The sequence below is a fragment of the Camelina sativa genome, chromosome 12 (assembly GCF_030686135.1).
Source record: "Camelina sativa cultivar CO46 ecotype springtype chromosome 12, ASM3068613v1".
In the NCBI taxonomy this organism is placed as follows: domain Eukaryota; kingdom Viridiplantae; phylum Streptophyta; class Magnoliopsida; order Brassicales; family Brassicaceae; genus Camelina; species Camelina sativa.
The window spans coordinates 21,098,228-21,118,271 of NC_141891.1; the positions used below are offsets into that span (position 1 = coordinate 21,098,228).

The 20,044-nt window shown below is 38.8% G+C and overlaps 4 protein-coding genes across 5 annotated transcripts; all 4 read left to right on the forward strand.

Annotated features, from left to right (window-relative positions):
- Positions 1–421: 421 nt before the first annotated feature.
- On the forward strand, positions 422–823 carry LOC147930840 (uncharacterized). Its single transcript, XM_087477054.1, has one exon. The coding sequence runs from the start codon at positions 422–424 to the stop codon at positions 821–823; it is 402 nt and encodes a 133-aa protein (XP_087333180.1).
- Positions 824–5,361: 4,538 nt separating this feature from the next.
- LOC104733714 (uncharacterized) lies at positions 5,362–9,257 on the forward strand. The gene is made up of 9 exons (XM_019233626.2): positions 5,362–5,472; positions 5,862–6,240; positions 6,616–6,647; positions 6,750–6,955; positions 7,362–7,508; positions 7,947–8,360; positions 8,516–8,591; positions 8,673–8,837; positions 8,938–9,257. Exons 1-5 carry the CDS (start codon positions 5,362–5,364, stop codon positions 7,405–7,407), a joined length of 774 nt encoding a protein of 257 aa, XP_019089171.1. The 3' UTR covers positions 7,408–7,508; positions 7,947–8,360; positions 8,516–8,591; positions 8,673–8,837; positions 8,938–9,257.
- A 4,231-nt stretch (positions 9,258–13,488) lies between these two features.
- Positions 13,489–16,448, forward strand: LOC104732370 (histone-lysine N-methyltransferase family member SUVH9). Its single transcript, XM_087479304.1, has 3 exons — positions 13,489–13,630; positions 13,756–15,856; positions 16,205–16,448. Exon 2 carries the CDS (start codon positions 13,873–13,875, stop codon positions 15,811–15,813), a length of 1,941 nt encoding a protein of 646 aa, XP_087335430.1. The 5' UTR covers positions 13,489–13,630; positions 13,756–13,872; the 3' UTR covers positions 15,814–15,856; positions 16,205–16,448.
- An 857-nt stretch (positions 16,449–17,305) lies between these two features.
- Positions 17,306–18,649, forward strand: LOC104732371 (uncharacterized). Of its 2 annotated transcripts, none has more exons than XM_010451902.3 (2): positions 17,306–18,023; positions 18,147–18,649. In XM_010451902.3, the coding sequence occupies exons 1-2, from the start codon at positions 17,527–17,529 to the stop codon at positions 18,310–18,312; spliced, it is 663 nt and encodes a 220-aa protein (XP_010450204.2). In that variant the 5' UTR covers positions 17,306–17,526; the 3' UTR covers positions 18,313–18,649. The 2 variants fall into 2 exon arrangements, with proteins under 2 accessions (XP_010450204.2, XP_010450203.2); XM_010451901.3 differs by having other exon boundaries at positions 17,308–18,023; positions 18,132–18,649.
- Positions 18,650–20,044: the final 1,395 nt, after the last annotated feature.

The following is a 20,044-nucleotide window of genomic DNA, read 5'->3' on the forward strand; positions in this document are numbered from 1 at the left end:
TACAACCTTCTAGACAAAAACGATATATACTCGTCCTTACCGATTATTTCACCAAGTGGGTCGAGGCCGAGTCTTACGCAAATATCAAAGCGAGGGACGTCCAACTCTTCGTCTGGAAATATGTAATCTGTCGCCACGGTCTCCCGTACGAGATAGTCACCGACAACGGGTCGCATTTTATCTCCCTGCAATTCGAAAATTTTTGTGCACGATGGCGAATCAAACTAAGCAAGTCGACGCCGAGGTATCCGCAAGGAAACGGCCAAGCCGAAGCTACCAACAAGACTATACTCGATGGCCTAAAGAAAAGACTAGACGCCAAGAAGGGTGCCTGGGCCGATGAGCTTGACGGAGTACTTTGGTCCTACCGAACGACCCCAAGGACATCCACTAACCAAACCCATTCTCTTTAGCCTACGGGATGGAAGCAATGGCACCCGCTGAGGTCGGCAGTTCCAGCCTCCGACGAACAATGCTCGTCCAAAACACCGCACTTAACAGTCAGATGCAAATGGATAGACTTGACGAGTTGGAAGAGGAACGAGACAAAGCACTCCTACGAATCAAAAACTACCAGCTCGCCGCAGCTAAGTACTACAACAAGAAAGTTCACAACCGGCATTTCGACGAAGGGGATCTCGTCCTCCGTAAAGTATTCGAAAATACTGCCGAACCAGATGCCGGAAAAATGGGAGCCAATTGGGAGGGTCCATATCTAGTATCCAAGGTCGTCCATCCCGGCGTATACGAACTCTTAACAATGGGCGGCAAACCAGTGCCGAGATCTTGGAATTCGATGCATCTCAAGCGCTACTACTACTGAAAATCACCAAGCGAGCTCGGCTATATCCGGCTCGTCCTTTCTATAGTTTAAATAAACATGTAAATGTGAACTACGAACGGCTTGATCCCTCCTGATCGGAGGGTACGTAGGCAGTCCCATTCTACGGGACACAGCCGCCAATAATATAAAATTTCTTTTTCAAAAGAATGAATCATCGTTTGCGAATTATTTTAGTCATTATCCTGGCCCGGTAATGACCCGACGTTCCGACGTATTATTCTAAGCCGAGTCGCAACTCGCACCAAAGGATAAGCCGACTGTTAACGGTCGCCCCTGGTTATATTAAGCCGAGTCGCAACTCGCACCAAAGGATAAGCCGACTGTTAACGGTCGCCCCTGGTTATATTAAGCCGAGTCGTAACTCGCACTAAAGGATAAGCCGACTATTAACGGTCGCCCCCGGTTATATTAAGCCGAGTCTAACTCGCATAAAAGAGATAAGCCGACCATCACGAGTCGCACTTTTTTTTTTTTTTTTTTTTTTTTTAAAAAAAACAAAAAAAAAAAAGGGGCGAGGTTAAAAAAAATATTGGAGTCAAGTAAAAGTAGAACTCTCAAGAGTACGAACTTTGATTTAAAGGGGAGGATGCAAGTCTGATGAGGGCGCCGACCCCATTACGGCACAAACCAAAATACATAAAAGGAGAGGAAAGAGCTACAACAACGGAAAACAAGTCATTCAATTCCTAGATCGGCATTGGAAGGCTCGTCAAATTCCAACCCGCCAATTGTTGTCTGCCAATAGCGGCATGACTCTTTCACATCCTTCAGCAGATCCATCGGAACAGGCATGCCTCGCCCAACCATGTCCTCGAGGTACGCACAAATCCCTTCGACGCGACTACTTTCGCTAAAATAGTGGTTTGTGCTCTCCAACTGCGTCACGTAGCGGCGAAGCACGTCGATACGATCACGGCAGGCTTCGATCTCTTCTCGTTCCTCAAACGGCCTCCGACCAAGGGTATCAAGGTCGCCCTGCTCGAGTGCGGGAATTACCACTTCCGCACATAAATCTTCACGCCGGGTGCGTTCTTCCACCAAACGATTCCATCGCCACTTCGGAAAGAAAAACCCTTCTTCGATCAGCGGTTCAAGACATTCAACAACCCCGTCAATACGACAGAAGTCGTAGTAACGTTCGAACGAACGACGGGTGGCAATGACGTAAGCCCTTAGTCGCTGAATGCGAGCATTATAGTAGTTAAGTTCTGATTGAATCACCTCGTCGGATCTAACGCCGAGCTGTTCCCGCGCCCTGCGCAACCACGCCGATCTTGTCATCACCGGCATCAGAGCAACTCTCTTCTTCCTACAAAAACAACAAACTCACCAAGACAGGATTGAAAGGAAACACAAAGGCTATTTATAGGACGGGGAGCACAAGTCCTAACAGGCGCGAGTTCCCAAAACGGAAAAAGCATTAAATGAGACCAATAAAATCCAATAAACAACATTTCGAAAATTAAAGCATTAAATGAGACCCTCAATTAATGCCCCCAAAAGGACGAATAAAGTTTTCAAGGGAGCCGACCCCTATACACGGTGCATAAAGTACGAGGGAGCCGACCCCAAAACACGGCAAAAGAAAGATAGTACGAGGGAGCCAACCCCTCAACATGGCGACAACACTGATCACGAGACTAGGCCAGCAACCGGAGACTCGCGCCCAGGAGTGGAAGGACGAGGTAACCCGTCGGCAGAACAGTCTGGAACCTGCTCCTCGACTCCATGAGAAGGTTGGTCGGTGACTTGCGCCTCAATTCCGTCTGAAGGACGATCGTCAACCTGCTCCTGCTCGTCCAGTTCTTCACCCCCGATCTCCCCACTCTCCGACCTTTCATCCCCGCCCTCATCAGTATGACCCTCCGTATTCCCGCTGATTGGGGAAGCGATCCAAGTCGGAATTGGGGGGAGAGGCCCGGCGAAAATCTGAGACAAGTCAAAATCAGCCTCGGAGATGTCTGGCAGATCAAACTCTCCAACCTCGTCCTTCAGCTGATTCATCACGGCCACGACCTGGCCCTTAAGCTCCTCATCAAGCAAGGAAATTCGACCCTCGGCGGCGAGCGTTTCAAGCATTTGAACGTTCCCAACAGCTTGGTTGTATTCGAGGAATTTCTCCCGCGACGCTTCAACCGCTTCGGTGTGGCTTTTGTGCTTCGATAGGAGCTTCTGCACGCGACCGGCCACCTCGTGAAAGGCATTGATTCGCTCATGGTGCCCATATTCATCACGCCGATCCCTGAGCCTTCTCGTCTCCGAGCTAAGGGTGAGCTTCAGACCATTGCAGGAAGCTTCGGACTCCTTAAGCTTCGTCGAGAGAGAATCCCGTTCTTTGATAAGCCCACTCCGGTGATGTTCGAGCTTGGCCACAAGGTCGCTAAGCCTCTGGTTGGACCGAACTGCGTCCCCCAATTGAGCCTCGAGGCGCTCAATCCTCTCATTCGACGCCCCTGAACGTTCCAGGTCTCGAACACGACGTTCATAGCGGGTGGCCATGCGGTTAATACGGGCAATAAACTGTTTAAAAAAAAAAAAAAAGAAAGAAGAAAAGGATTAAAATACATTCAAGGAAGATCTGCGAAGCGAATTGATTTAACCGACGAACCTCAAAAGATGCTTGAGCAACTTCGGTGACAGCGTCGGACTCTTTCATCCTTTCAACAGAAGAGAGACGACCTTCGCCATAATGGATCTTCCGAAACAACTCGGCACAAGACTGCGAGTCAGATGGAAAGGGACGAGCTCCAGATGAATGAGCAAAGTCCCAGCTGAAGTCGACCGACTTCGACTTCTTCAGTGGGACAGACGGCTCTTGTTCAGGGCCATCTTTCCTTTTCTGTGACCTTTGTGGAGGGTCGGCAATGCGACCAGGAGTCCCATCCACCTTCCTCCTTGGAAGCGTCTCTTCAGGGTCGGTGTGGCGGTTAGGCGGGGGAGACCTTTGACGCGTCCGTGAAGGATTATCCACAGCTCGACGAGGGGAAGGGGGGACCTTTTTGGACGATCCTGCAGCTGGGGGATCGGAACCTCGACGAACATCCTGACGGGGAGCCGACCGAGACGACGGCTCTGGAGCTTGGCGATAGCGAGTGGATGCATTAGGGACGTTCAAGTTCAGTTTCCCCATAGTCTCAGCTAAAAAAATAAATAAATAATAAGATGGGGACAATATCAAAACAAAGCTCGCAACGTATATATGTACTACCAAAAAAAAAAATAGTACCTCTTGGTCTTCGGCTGGATGCTGACTTCCGTGGACGATCCTTTCTACCCTCGGTTCCCGGCCAAACAAAGGGGCAACGGAGCTTAATCGCGTCTATTTCAGCTCGGAAAGAAGAAGGGTATGGAAGCAAACACCTCGGAATAACAATTGAAAATTTTAAAAAAAAGGGGGAGGTTAAAAAAAAAAAAACAAAGGAAGCAAGTGAAGATAACTAATCAAGAAGGGTCGGCTACCGGGTGAAGGGTTCCACCCAGAAAACCAAGGGATCGACGGATCCTCCATAACCCCCGCGGCAACTTCCAAAAAGAAATACGAGCCTTTCCAGTTATACGTTTTACCCTTGGCACCCTCGACGAGCGTCGTCTTCTTTCCCGAGGCTACGTAATAAAGCCCGGGAGTCTTCTCCCGACTCGACGGATTCAGACACGTCAACTCTTCAAAGTGATCACAAGTAAGCTTGACCCTTGCAGCCTCGGCCATGATCGAAAGACCAACAGCATTTCGAAAGGTCGCCGGGGCAAATTGGGAAATAGCCGCCTTTCGACGAGCAAAATACGTCATCAAAAAAGACGGAAGAGGAAAGGTGAGTCCGCACTCGGTGAAGTATTTCTCTGAAAGACAAATAAAACCGGAAGGTGCATCCCAGGGACGTTGAAAGGCGTTCGGAATCAAAATCTTCGGCTTCGTGTTCAGTTTCCTAGGACAATCCGCAACAACTGTCACGTCAACTTTTAATTTCCCGATACGAACTGCGTCAACTGCCGCATCAATTTTTATCGACGTCGCCGGCATATGATTGAAGAGATTCACGGTTGGCAAAGGGACATCGTCCAAATTAGGAGAAGACGGGCCATCGTTCAAAGGCTCGTCTATCAAGGAGGGAGTCTTGAAAGTAAGCCCTGAGGAGCTAGGGACTGCGGGTCCGGGAGCAAGACGACGCTTTATCTCTTCGAATCGAGCCGCATCCGAATCCGTCGAAGACGAGTCAGAGGGTCTTAGAGAACGAGTTCGACGGCGAACAGATCTGGTAGAGCCGCTAGATTCAGAAGTCGTCGCTCGTCGAAGGTGACTTCCGGCAGAGGGATTGGATGACGCGGATCGAGGAGAATTCATAATAAAAAAAGCGACGACACACTAAAAACAATATAACGACGAGATAGAAGAAAGGAAAAATACCTGAACGACGGGAGCACCAAAAACACGAGAAGAAGATAACAAGATTAGAGAGGAAGCGATATTTATAGGGGGGGAAAGAAGAATCCAGAAACGTCATCATTGCAGCATGCGCTCAATGACGATCCAACTTCCGGATTTCACGCGCTTCAAGCACCGAACGCAACGATTCGACCCTCAACGTTGGAAACTGCACCTTCACGCGCTACTCTGTATCATCCCACGCGCAGTCCTTCGCCTAAAGACTACAAACTAGAGGCGAGGGGGGGGACTATTGTTAGGGGTAGATCCAACCCCAACAAAAGGGTCCGGCCCAGGAAAAAGCCCATAAATATCCCTTTCGAGAGAGAAGGGTATTATGGTATTTTTCCTAGACGAACCGACACGATTCCCTATAAATACGGGCGTACGACCTGTAGAAAAGGAGATCGGAGAAAAGCAGGAGAATTCGTGCAGCAAGTACAAAAGCTTAGCTCGTCCAAACAAAAGTCAACGGTTCTAAACTCATAGCTCGGAGAATCGACGAGATATCAGCTCGTCTACTATCCTCGTCTACCTTTGTAACCCGTTTGAGTCGCGTTGTAGCCCGTCTTTTGTGTTTCGACATCAATATAATAGAAGAGAATTTCGATCCTCTTTGACCGAACTAAACATACTAATTGTGACCAAAAGGGACATCAACAGGCAGCGTTTGATTTTCGCCGGGAAGCAGCTCGAGGACGGCCGCACTCTCGCCGACTACAACATCCAGAAGGAATCGACGCTTCATCTCGTGCTCCGTCTCCGACTCTCTCTGGTGGTGCTAAGAAGAGGAAGAAGAAGACTTACACCAAGCCGAAGAAAATCAAGCATAAGCATAAGAAGGTGAAGCTCGCGGTTCTTCAGTTTTACAAAATCGATGGATCTGGGAAAGTTCAGCGTCTGAGGAAAGAGTGCCCTAACGCAACTTGTGGAGCTGGTACTTTCGTGGCGAGTCATTTCGATCGCCATTACTGTGGTAAGTTTTTCTTTTCTTCTCACTTAATCTCTGTATTCGAATTCTTTCGGAGTGGTTTCTTGTTTTGGTTCTGTGATGTTTGTTCTTGAAGCTATATTTGTTTGAAAATCTAGGGTTTTGTGTGTGTTTACTTGTTTATGTGGTTTTAGTTCGAATTTGTGCGATTTATGAGGTTTCAGATCGTGAATTTCGTGGAGGTTTTGCTTTTTCTTTGTAAAAGAAAAGACAATTTTCATTTGTTCATTTCTGTGTAGTGTTTCGCTTTGTCTCCGTCTTCTTTAGTAGCTTTCTTTTGATCGGAACTTAGTTGAATCTTTAATTTTCTGAACTTACATGTGGATCCTTATTCTACTAGTTTGGATCAACAAATTACAGGTGGATTGGTTGAGATACTGCTGGCAAACAAGGTTGGGTATTGCTCTTAGTAAAGCTACATAATGATTTATGTACTCGTTTAGAGTGAGCTCTTCTTATACTGACTGGGCTATGCATATGGTTTCACGTTCTAGGAGCTTTTCCAAGGCAGAGCAAAAGCCTTCGATGTTGGAAAGGCGTTGTCTTCAAAATCAGTTCGTGAATTTGATAAAGCCTTGTCCATGGTGACATATGGTTGCGAGAGTATAGAAGATTTCTATTCCAGTTGTGCAACCAGAGATGTGATTGGGGAAGTAAAAGTTCCTGTCCTCTTTATACTGGCTATGCAGTTGTCTTTAAGGTTATACCTCTCTATATGACCTGATTTAGTTTCCAATTCAGAAGTGCTATTTTTCTAGTATCATTATAGTAAAAATTTCATATTAGAGGTATGTCTAATTTAGTTTAGGAATTCAATAATAGAAATTTTGGACATTTTATGTCAAAGGAGATTTTATGCTGCACGGATCATGAAGTAGCTGCTGTGATTTAGATCTGAGAATAATGTTGAATGATATTTTAGGGTGATGTTGGCATTGACACAAAATAGGATCTTGATCCTTAAAGTTAAATCAGGTTTCAATTTTTAAATCAGTTTTCATTTTACATGTAAATTTTATTTAGATAGTCTAATACTGGTCTCTTGAATGACTTTTCTGAACTGTGTTGTACATATTTTGACTCTGTAAGTTGTGTGTATTTGTCAGAATGACAATGTGGTACAACCTTATACAATACCACAGACTTCAATAGCTGAAAATCCATACACAAGTCTGCTTTTATGCTCGTCTTCACCAAATCTGATCGATGGGCGTACAGTGGCCGTGTCTTGGTGCCAGGACCTTGCGATTGAGGCAACTTCTTTCCCTATATTTCTCTCTTGCATAGTCACACATACTCACAAATGTTATGAAATATACTTGACATATTATATATTGAAATCAGTGGTTTATAGTCAATCCATCTTGGTGGAACATAATGCTTCTCCGACAGATACACAAACTTGTATAATTTTGATTATTTTTCTTCTGTTACTACTGAATAATTAAAGGCAGGCATGATACCCTTTATATCCAAGATGCTCACTATTACGATCATGTTGTTTGTAATTGATAATTTATCTACGTTAGACAGACTGTTAGTATAAACATATGGTTTTTTTACTGGTTAAAATGCAAATAATATGCACTCTTTTACATGAATAGGTTTTATTTTCTTTAATTCCTAGTTGATTGTCCTGTTATGTTCTTTTTTATGTCTGAGAGATTGATTTTCCTGTGTTGGCCATGCAGTGGTTGACTACTGTAAAACTTGCGCTTCTGAAAGGTCGTCATCCACTTTTGAAAGACGTGGATGTTACTGTTAACCCTTCAAAGGGCTTAGTTTTTTCGGAAGCCAGAGCACCTGAAAAAAGTATCGGGGCCAGAAAAAGACGGTGAATGGTTACCATGTAGATCCTTTCAGGGAAACACTTGAAGACAGTGACATCACCCCAAACTCAAATTTGTTGACTGGAACAGATTTAGAAAAGAATGTCAAAGTCGATAATGGATATGATGAAACAGAAAATAGTAGAGTTTCAACAAGCAGTCTTGTTGAAGTTGAATCAATCGAAGATAATGAGTCTAACGTAGAAGAAAGTGAAAGAGGTCAACATGCTGGATGTAACCATGCCTGGCACCCTAAAAGATGAAGAGAAGAAAAAGGTAACACCCAACGTATCAAAAGTAAAAATAATATTAACAAGTTTTACTATTGTCGCTGCATTGACAATTGGTTGACATTTATTTTTATTCAGACTGTTAAAGTTTTGCAAGAGTGTCATTAGTATTAATTACATCTGACTCTCCTTTGATTCCAGTGATCGTTTCCTTCCTGACAAGGCAATTGACTTAATTGATGAAGCTGGTTCTCGGGTTCGACTTCGTCATGCACAGGTGTGGTGGAATCACATGCTAGGTGTCTTTTAGTTACCATTTTCATTGTTTGATCATTTTTTAACATGATTGTAAATGCAGGTCCCGGAGGAAGCTAGGGAGCTTGAGAAAGAGCTTAGGCAGATAACAAAGGAGAAGAATGAAGGTCCGTGGCCAAGACTTTGAGAAGGTACATATCGTTTGCATGCATGAGGAAGACTACAACGAGGCTCTCAAGCATACTCATTCTGGAGGAACCATGGATCTGTAAGCTTTTTGATTTTTTTTTTTTGTTGGATCTTGTCTTAGTGATTGTTAAGGTCTTACCATTACTCGGTAGCTGATGGTTGTTTATGCATATTTGTAGGCATGCTTTGAATGTTCAGATATTCATAAAGATGCATAGGTCAGATTATGCTGAGAAACAGCTGAGAGTGATGCAACAGATTGATGAAGACCACACACTCACTCAGCTTACCTGAAGCTTGTTTATGATGCAGGAGCATAATCCTTAGGATTTTAATTAATTTAGCTTTTATTTATTAATTCTTAATTATGTTAATTTCTATTGGTTTTCCATTCTAGGTTAGGGTTTCGCTAGCTTTGTTTTATTATATAAACAGCTTTAGTAGTAACCTAAAGGGAATCATATTATTCTTATCAATAAAGTTTTAGAGTTTATCTCTTTATCTTTTCTGGTGGATCCCAGAACCCCTTTTCCGGTGGATTCCAGAGTTTTATCCTTCGAGTTTGTCACTTGCAAACTCGTTTTTAAACTAGGTTTAGCGTTTGCTTAACTTAGGATTTTCCGCTGCATTAGTTTAGTAATTTGATTTAGCCTGCGGAGCTTTGATATATCTTTTAAATTGGTACTTCCAGTCAGTTTCGCAAGTTAGGGTCCCTCATGATTGCTTAAGGTATCCTGTAATATCTACTTAGAAACTATAAGAAGTATAAGATGGAGTCTTTGCAGAAGATAAAAGAGTTGCAACAGAGAGAGATTTGTTTGGTTGTAATTAATAGAATTTTAAGGTGAATGTGAGGTCTTATGTATAACTAGATCACTTAGGTAGAAAATTTCAGTATAACTTGAACTACTTGGTGCAACTGTACTAGAATTATTAAAATAAATTTCAATATGCATCATGTGAAAACGAATAAAAAATAGATTTTGGCGGCGGAATATTCATTTAAAATCATCACACTATGGTAAAATAAACCAAAGACAACATGATATTAGTAAAAAATTATTTGGTATACACATAATTATACATAGTTATCCAGTTGTACTCTCGTATTCATAGTTGAACTTTTGCATTTTTTTTGTATTTCCAGTTGGACTATAATATAAATTGTTAATTAGTAGTTGACCACAAAATTTATCACTATTAATTAGCATATACAAGTAAAGCCATAACACAATGTTCATAAAAACTTGGTTTTCACCTTTTTTGCTTCATTTGAGGTGATCACTTACTAAGTCTTCCTTATACTATAAAGAGTGTTTTATGTGAAAACGATAGTATGTATTAGAAAGTGATTAATTCTTGTATTGTTGTATAACATAGTTCTTTAATAGTTCAATATGTAAAGAAATTCTTATAAACTTTAATTATCATTTTCATATTTTAAATATAAATGTAAATCTACATATATATTTAGTTGTACCTAGTTGAACTGAGTATTATATATTTATGTTATCTAAATATTACCCTCTATAGTTAAAATGTAATTTTGTATGGTTATTATTCATTACCTCTCGGAAATATAATAAATAAATAAACAATTACGAATTACATAGGTTGTTCTAGTAACATCTCTTACTTTTTCTAGTAACATCTCTTACTTGTTGCATTTCCGGTGAACAACAACGACAATATTAGCTAGGGTTGTAGAAGAAGATATGTTGAAGATGACTACAAAATTACAATAATATTGTTCATTAAAACGGATTTATGGACCTACACTAAGCAAAAGAACGTTATGTACGTACACTAATCTCAAGAACATTATGTATGTATAAGTTCATATGTACATACACTATGTACGTACACGTTCGATTTTAGGTTTAATGAACCCGAAATTACCAGAATATCCTCGTCTTCTCCCTCTAACATACGACTGAAAACCCTAATTTCCCCTGCCTCACTTTATTTTTTCACGACTTATGTCTATTTTTTTGGTTTCACTTGTGGGGTTTTTACTCAACTATTATAGATTTTCGTCTCAACATCTGATTTCTAAATTAAAAACCTATAAAAAGTGAGTTATATAGATTTCCGAAACGATATCTTGCTCTTCCATGGATGAACCCAGATGAAAGATTTCCGAAACTGAGTAGGAAAAAGACGTTTGCTCCGGCCGATAAACAGAACACGATTGATGAATCTGCTACAAACTTTATTACATGAACACCATTAATCGGAAGAACAGCAAACGTGTTTAGATCTATCCCCAATAAGTCTATCGCAACGCTAGACTGTCTTTGCCAGCTCAAACAAATTCATATTATTCTGGTAAGACTTTACAGCTGTCAAAAATGCCTACTAAATCTACTACAGACTAGAAGTCTACCAATACACTACGAAAACTATTGAGAAAAAAAAACAGAGTATACCAAAAATATCTGTAAAGGATGAGATCTGTCGCATAAATCTATCGCAACAAGCCATTAGTCTACCATAAATATCTTTTGGGTCATATTGACTGTTGAAGGTGTACGTCAGATATTTTTGATACACTTAGTTTTTGATACATATATACGTCCACCGATAAGTGTACCAACACTACAACTAAGTGTACCATCTACGTTGACCAATAAGTGTACCAAGACTACAACTAAGTGTACCAAAAATATCTGACGTACACCTTTAATCAGCCACCTATATAAATGTACCATCAAAGAATCAGTAGACTTTCTCCCAGTTCCCAATATTTTTTTTTTCCACTAATAGCATTAGCCGTAATTACGTTTTTTCTCAACACTAGTTTCAAGGATAGTATGGGTACAAAGTTTATTCTAGTAATTACCAATAATTATGTTTACTTTTGTAAAAAGGAAGCTTTTATGTAATATTCTAGTAACTCACCCATAATTTTTAGGTGATTTTAGAATATTTTACAAAACAAGAAAAGGAAATTTGTTTCCAATGATCTCTCAAGTCATCCTCGTTCCCAGCACAAAATTCACATGATGACGTCTCTCATGGCCCGATTATTATTAGAGCGTTCTCCATCGGCCTTCGGGGTCAACCCATAGTTTTTGTTTAAAAGACTAAACGAATCACAACTACTGAAAACATATATCTAACACGGAAATCAGTCGTTTAAAGATGATGAAACACACAAAAAATGAGATCGGAGTGAGATGAGATGTATAAACTCGGCCACGTACGTCAGTATCTATCTTATCGTTTGTCCAACTTACAAAATATCATATATATATATATATATGATCATCACATGCACTAAAAACATAGCCAACCAAAAAAACTGAACGTATGTGTTTGATGATCATCACAAGGATAGGAGAAAAAGAAGATTTGGGTGTGTATTAATTTTTTATGTTTGTTGATTATTGTGTATTGTGTTTAAGATCTTGAGCCTTATTTTAGTGGTGCAGCAGGTGGATTAGCAGCACCTTTAGAAGAAATCTTATAAAAAAGGAGAAGAGGAAGAAGATCTTTGAAATCTTTCAAAATTCCATCTCAAAAGGTGTTGTTATTCTCTGGCCACATTTTTCAACTATTAAAAAAAAAAATTGTCTTTCAGAATCATCCAAAGTAGCAATTCTAAAAAGTTTATGATATTTTGAATAACAATGGATTTTAAGTGGAATTTATAAATCATTGATTGAATAACAAAAGTTTGTGAATTATTTTATATGATTCTACTTAAATCTTAAGTTGAATAACATAGGATTTCAATAGATTTTTAAAAATCATCAATTGAATAACAAATGATTTTAAGAATACTCCAAAATCCTCTAAAATACCAAATTCAATACCCCCCTCTTAAGTTTAGTTAATGGAAGAGGTAATATGTAATTTCAAAAGTCAAAAGTATACTTGTAGCATAAAGTGGGTATATGAGTGAATACTTTGTGTGAAAGTGGATGTGAGTGCAAAATTCCCAAAATTTATTTACAAAATCAAGAAAGGTACCAAATTAGATATCACGTGTCAATTTCTGGTACCACATGTCAATATATTGTTAATATATAAAAAGAAATAAATATTTTTTTATATTATAAATAGACAAATAAATATGAAAAGGAAGTTACATTCATTTTTGATACTCTTTCTTATAATCTTTTTCTTCAAATTTCAAAATTTTAGTCTCATAGGTTTTTTCAATTAATATATAAAAGGTGGTTCTTCTGATTGTTTTTCTTATATATATATATATATATATATGTATTTTTATTAACAAATCTCTTAATATTTATTTTAAAAAATAAATGTTTTTCCAAGAAAAATAATATTAGTATATACCAATATCTGTATATAACTAAGTATGATATAAAAATTCTAAAAATGAATTTTAGTGTTATTATATTTATCAAAATTAAAATTAATGAAATTTAGTTAAAAAATTTAATCATTTTAAAATTTTTGTTGACTACAAATAAATCGAGAAAAATTAGATATTAAGAAAAATAAACTTCCAATATTGAAGGATGTATATTTCTTTTGTTTCTGTATTCAAAACTTTTAGTAAATCTTATGTGTTAATGATTTTCTATATAAGTTAAGAAATTAAATAATTTAAAAAGTAAGAAATCAAAGTATAGAATAAAGTTATAATAAAAATTAATACATTAATATAGAAAATTAAAAATACCAATTATTTTAATACACAAAATTTAGAAAATAATTTTACGTGTCATTAATAAGAAATAAATGCTTCTGGTATGTTTGGTTTGGTTCAATGCACCAAACAAACACACCCGTACAAAAGAGAGAAATCACGATTCCCCCAAGGAGAGCTCTTTTTTTTTTTTTCATCTTCAGAGATCTTCAATTTCTGTATTTCAAAACCACAAAAAAAAAAAAAGACAGGTATGAAATTTTTGATATTTGATTTTTCCTATTGCCTAAATTTTTGGAGTTAATACACTAAATCATTTGTCATGTTTATGTTAATAGCAAAATCTTAAGAACACTTACATTTAAATCCCGTGTAGGAGTAGGAGGAGGAACGTTTGAGTAAAAAAACTTCCTGCTTTCGCCATGGATGTTGCTTAAAAGAAACCCATTTCTTCGATTTCTCTGAGAAAAAAAAAAAACCCATTTTTGAAGAGATGGGTTCTTCATCTCACATTCCTTTTCAAGATCCGTCTTTGAATCCGTCTCCTACACTAATCCCAAAGCTCGAACCCATCACTGAATCAACCCAAAACTTGGCTTTTCAACTCCCAAACTCAAACCCACAAGCCCCGATTTCATCATCCGTCTCCAATTTCAACGAACCCACAAACTCAGGTTCCGACAACGTCGCCGAGACTTTCAGGTCCGCGTTCGCTCAACGGCTTCAACGTCACGATGATGTTACGGTTCTTGATTCCTTAACCGGAGCAATCGTACCGGTTGAGGAGAATCGTTACCCTGAGTCGGTTCCGGTCGACGCTTCACCACCGTCGGGTGTTTTTACCCGTAGGCCGAAGCCGCAGCAACGTTCGTCGGAGCTTGTGAGGATCACTGATGTTGGACCTGATGGTGAGAGAGAGTTTCGTGAACATGTGAGGAGGACGAGGATGGTTTATGATTCTCTTAGGATCTATATGATGATGGAAGAAGCTAAACGTCTAGGGTTTGGTGGAAGGAAAGGTAGACCTGATAGTAAAGCTGCTTCCTTGATGAAAGATTGTTTCTTGTGGCTGAATCGTGATAAACGAATCGTGGGTTCCATCCCTGGTGTTCAAGTTGGTGACATCTTCTTCTTTAGGCTTGAGTTGTGTGTTATGGGTTTACATGGCCAGACTCAAGCTGGGATTGATTACCTTACAGGGAGTCTTAGCTCTAATGGAGAGCCTATTGCTACTAGTGTGATTGTTTCTGGTGGGTATGAGGATGATGATGATCAAGGAGATGTGATCATTTATACAGGACATGGTGGGCAGGATAGGCTTGGAAAGCAAGCTGAACATCAGAAGCTGGAAGGTGGGAATCTTGGCATGGAACGGAGTATGTACTATGGGATTGAAGTCAGGGTGATTAGAGGGTTGAAGTATGAGAACTCTGTTTCTAGCAGAGTTTATGTTTACGATGGCTTGTTTAGGATTGTTGATTCTTGGTTCGATGTTGGGATATCTGGTTTCGGTGTGTATAAATTTAGGCTGGAGAGAATTGAAGGCCAGGCTGAGATGGGTAGCTCCATCTTGAAGCTGGCGAGCACTCTTAAAACCAACCCCTTGTCTGTCAGGCCCACAGGTTACATCAGTTTCGATATCTCTAATAGGAAAGAGAATCTTCCTGTCTATTTGTTTAATGACATTGACAGTGATCAAGAACCTTTGTTTTATGAGTACCTTGCTAAAGCTTCATTTCCACCTGGCTTATTCATTCAAGGGAGTGGTAGTGCAAGTGGATGCAACTGTATCACTGGTTGTACCAGTGGCTGCATTTGTGAAACCAAGAATTCAGGTGAGTTTGCTTATGATTACCATGGGAAGTTGATAAGACTGAGACCATTGATACATGAATGTGGACCGGCGTGTCAGTGCCCTCCAACTTGCCGAAACCGTGTGACTCAAAAGGGTTTGAAGAATAGGCTCGAAGTGTTTAGGTCACTGGAAACGGGCTGGGGAGTTCGGTCTTTGGATATATTACATTCTGGTGCTTTTATTTGTGAGTATGCTGGGGTTGCTTTGACAAGGGAACAAGCCAACATTATGACCATGAACGGTGATACATTGGTATATCCTGCTCGGTTTTCCTCTGCAAGATGGGAAGAATGGGGAGATTTGTCTCAGGTCCTCGCTGGTTACCAGCCGCCTTCTTATCCTCAGATACCTCCTGTTGATTTCGCAATGGATGTGTCCAAGATGAGGAATGTTGCTTGTTACATAAGCCACAGTACTGATCCAAATGTCATTGTCCAGTTAGTACTTTATGATCACAACAGTCTCATGTTCCCCAGAGTCATGCTCTTCGCTGCAGAGAACATCCCTCCCATGACTGAGCTCAGCCTTGATTATGGAGTAGCTGATGATTGGACTGCCAAGCTTGCCATTTGTAATTAAAAATCTCCTTGTTAAATGGTGGATCCTAGCCATATTTTTCCAGGTAAAACTAAGTTAATAATGGTTAATAAGCCTAAGTTTTACCAAATAAGCCTTTAGTATCATTCTTGTTAAACCTTGAGAAAAGCATCAGCAAGAAACATTGCAAATGGGTCTTGTATAGGTTTGCTTTCTTGCATAGTTTTGCACATTGTATTGATTGTGAGAGAATTGCTGCAACTTGGTGTCTGAATTCATTTTTGGTCTATATGCTGCATTGAGAAAACCAAAGATGTGGTCTTGATGTTGGTCATATCATGTTCATTTGAATTCGATAATTTATCGGTTTCTTGCATATTGTAATCAGGCTGAGATTGAATGGTTTGCTTTTGTTTGTTTGTTTGTTTGCTAGTTGGTGCAGAAGGAAAGGAATTGTGCAGAAGCTAAAGTTTAAGAGACCCCCACTCCTCCCATTTTGAATTTTGGGTATCTTTGTTTTGCACATTTGGGAGTCTTGATGGTTTTTTTTGGGGGTAATAGTGTACAAAACTCAAAAGATGTTTGTTTTGTCTGTGCTGATTTGTTCTTGGGTTTGTCGTACTTAAGAAATGTTAACCACCTCTCTCTCTCTCAATTAATAGGGTATTAATTTGAAATTATCACCAAATTATTGGAATAGGATTGTGAAGTAACTCAAGTCACTTGGCGAGGGAACAGTTAAAAACATCAAATGTAGGGTTGTTTATCTCACAGTCATTGAAGAGTTGATTGTGATTTGATAAGTCATTTAATATAAATAACTCCAAAGTTGCAAAACTGGAACAACATCTCAAAGAAGAACAGAAGATCTATATTAAGGATTCATATATGATCTTGTTGCTTTCCCTGTGATTAGTGAGTCTAATTACCGGCATAATACAGCTGCAGAACCAACCAAATTAAACCAAATATAGACCCTAGAGTGAAATTCAGTTAGAGAGATAAACAAATTCCAAATTCGAAAAGCTAAAAGAAAAAAACATCAGCATTAAAGTGTATAAAATTTACCGAACTCAAAAATAATAAAATCCACTTACGTTAGGTAGCTCCACTTGCAATCTAAAGCTTACACCATTTCCACATAAAATAAAAAGTCAATAATAATTATTTCTCATGTAAACAAACAAGTTTCAGAATCATGCATGCATGTGTTTCTTTTTGCTCACTAAATAGTAAAAAGGTCTACATTTATCAACCTAAGGATTCAGCAATTGTAGTTTTTTTCTTTCATTTATATATATATAGTTTCTTCATCTTGTTTCAAAATATCAAAAATTTATGAGAAGAAGTCATGTGAAAGTTTATCAAAAACAAACAATACCATAGAAAGAATTGGTGGGGATTGTGCTGTTGTGTCGGAAGTTTGGTAACGCCTAAAAATAACCAAATTAAAAACAAAAGTGACGTATTCCTCAAAAATAGCAACACTAACCACCACCACCACAATTAACCTTTTTTTTTTTTTTTTCTAAACGTAGAACACACAACGGTTAAGTGGCTTTTATTTTTCCTTAACAGTTTTTCTCAGAGATAAACATGAACACAAACCGTGACAACGAATCTTGAGCTTTTTGATACCCTAATTTTCTCCGATCAAAAGTAAAACAAACCCATCAAAAAATGGTGATGATATAGGCAAAAAGGAACAAGGAAGAAAGAAAAAGAAAAAAAAAAAAAAAAAAAGAAGGTAAGGGCATGGAAGAGGGTCGAAGAGGATCATCTTCAACACCACAATCACGTAAGATCATGGTGATCGCTGACCCGACCCGTGAATCAGCAGCTGCTCTTCAATACGCTCTTTCACACGCCGTGCTCGAGCAAGACGAGCTTATCCTTGTACATGTTGAAAGCTCTGGTGGTTCTTGGAAGAACGCTTTCTCAAGTTTTCTAAGATTACCAAGCTCCATCTCTTCCTCTAGCAGCGGCTCCTCTCCCGCTTCTAACCTTACCGCAAGCGCTTCTAACGCTGCGGCGGTAAGCGCTTTGGCCTCTGAGATAGGTCAAGGAGATGGGAACTTTCTTGAACAGATGAAACGGATATGTGAAATAGCTCAGCCTAAGGTACGTGTACACACCGAGTGTATAGCTATGGACGGCATCAAAGCTATAGCGATTCTTCTTCATGGTGACAAGCTTGGCGTTGATGTTATCATTATAGGCCAACGCAGGACAATCTCATCTTCCCTTCTAGGGTATGTCCTCTCTATCTCCATAGATCCCTTTAAAGAACAATCATATACCAATTGGTAATGAACATTCTTTATATACAAGCGTTGGTCTCTTTACATTTTTGAGGATAGTTTTGAATTTGACAGATCAAGGCGGCCTGGAGGGTCACTAAGAGGTTCAAAAGGAGTAGACACAGCGGAATATCTAATCGAGAACAGTAAATGCACTTGCGTTGGGGTACAAAAGAAAGGTCAAAATGGAGGCTATGTTCTTAACACCAAGACACATAAGAACTTCTGGCTCTTGGCATGATCATATATACCTAGTCAGTTTTTAAATGCTTTCAGGTAGCTTAATGCTGTGAAAAAAAAAAATTATGAAGATAAAATAAAGGTTACCTCCCCCACTCATGGATCTTCAAGTGTTTTCTTTTCCTCTCATCTCTCTAAATTCTGGCAATGAAGTGGTCTTTTATATGTTGTGTTTTTTTCACTTTGAAAAGTGTGGGTAAACGTAACGCTGTAAATATCTAACACATGACAGCCTAATGATACCAATGGGAAATAAACGGATGTATAAGAATCTAGAGAGAAGAATATGTTCATATATCATTGTTGTAAAGAGCAATGGGAGCTTTTGATTAGTCTCATCCAGTACCGAAAACTTTAGGTTCTGTAATAATCTATACAAGAAAAGGAAAAGAAAAAAAAAAGAACACATACGTACCGCTTTGCAGTTACCGGATTCATATACGCTTTGAGACAACAAATACAAAATAACAGGACATGAGTACAAATTAAACCCAACAATGAGAATTAACTTCTACTCGATAGTGCCCGCAAGGCTTTTTGATTAAACACATCAGAGTAATCATATAGAACCTACTCTTTCAAGGTTCATGTAAATTACATCTTGACATAGCACTGTAGAAAGTAGATTCGTCTACAAATGAATATGATAGAGACATGCATGAAAGAATGAAACATCAAAAGTCATGATGTTAGAAAATATCCTTCATAACGAGTTTTTTACACCCATTAAACATCAGCTGATGTGTTTAATTAAAAAAGCGCGCCTTGTGTACATAACAATCATACCAAAAGAATAGCATCAGTAATTTTTTGGTAAAGCTTCCATCATTTGGAACAAGATAATGGAACAATTTGTCACCGGTTTAGCAATGTTGATATAACTCAAGATAGTTGTCAATATGGTTTCAATGGAAATGGATTATAAGAAAATGAAAACACACACATAGTGCTCAATCAAGCAAATTAAGTCTTTCACAAAATTACCTACAAACTGACCACAAAAATAGGCACCTAGAGTCAATTTGGTCAATCAACAACACAACAACAAAAAGAATCTTACTTATGTTGCTAGTATGAACATTAACACTTTAATTTTCAGCTCCACACCTAGAGAGAAAAAAAGAAAGAAGGGAATTTGGCACCAATAACCTAAAAAAAAACTATAATTCACTCTATGACCACTCTAACCATACATCCCTTATATTCTCTGTATTATGTATAATAATGTCCAAATTAACCCTTGTACATGACCAATAGTTACAATGTTTTTCACTCTTACTTGATACATAACAAAAAGTGACGCAACGAAAACTGAACATGACAACCTCTATATTGATTATTATATAATTATATATTAATTATATTATGCATTAATTCTCCTGTAACTAAAAATATATACTATTGCATAAATAATTTGACTACAGCTTATTAGAATTTTGTTCCTTTGGTCATATTTGATTTGTTATTATTGGAAAAACATAATACAGATAAAAATTATAATATAGAAAATATTATATCATGTATATAATACAAGGTATTTTTAATAACATTCAGGTCGATAATTTAGATCCGTTATATATATTAACTAGATGAGTATCCGCCCGATGTGCGAGTTTAAAGTTTTATAAATTAAATTTAAAAAATATGTTAAAATTTGTTGTATGTTATTTATAAATTTTTATTTTTGTTATAATACCCTGATTTATATCCATTTACAAATCTTTTATGTATGT

Excerpts from the sequence above, each read along its gene's own strand:
- LOC104732370 (XM_087479304.1), top strand. The coding sequence starts at position 13,873 with ATGGGTTCTTCATCTCACATTCCTTTTCAAGATCCGTCTTTGAATCCG.
- LOC147930840 (XM_087477054.1), top strand. The coding sequence starts at position 422 with ATGGAAGCAATGGCACCCGCTGAGGTCGGCAGTTCCAGCCTCCGACGA.
- LOC104732371 (XM_010451901.3), top strand. The coding sequence starts at position 17,527 with ATGGAAGAGGGTCGAAGAGGATCATCTTCAACACCACAATCACGTAAG. Across the intron at positions 18,024-18,131 it reads ATCTCATCTTCCCTTCTAGG|TTTTGAATTTGACAGATCAA; the intron begins GTATGTCCTCTC and ends TTTTGAGGATAG.
- LOC104733714 (XM_019233626.2), top strand. The coding sequence starts at position 5,362 with ATGACGATCCAACTTCCGGATTTCACGCGCTTCAAGCACCGAACGCAA. Across the intron at positions 5,473-5,861 it reads TCTGTATCATCCCACGCGCA|AAGAGAATTTCGATCCTCTT; the intron begins GTCCTTCGCCTA and ends TCAATATAATAG. Across the intron at positions 6,648-6,749 it reads AGATACTGCTGGCAAACAAG|GAGCTTTTCCAAGGCAGAGC; the intron begins GTTGGGTATTGC and ends TTCACGTTCTAG.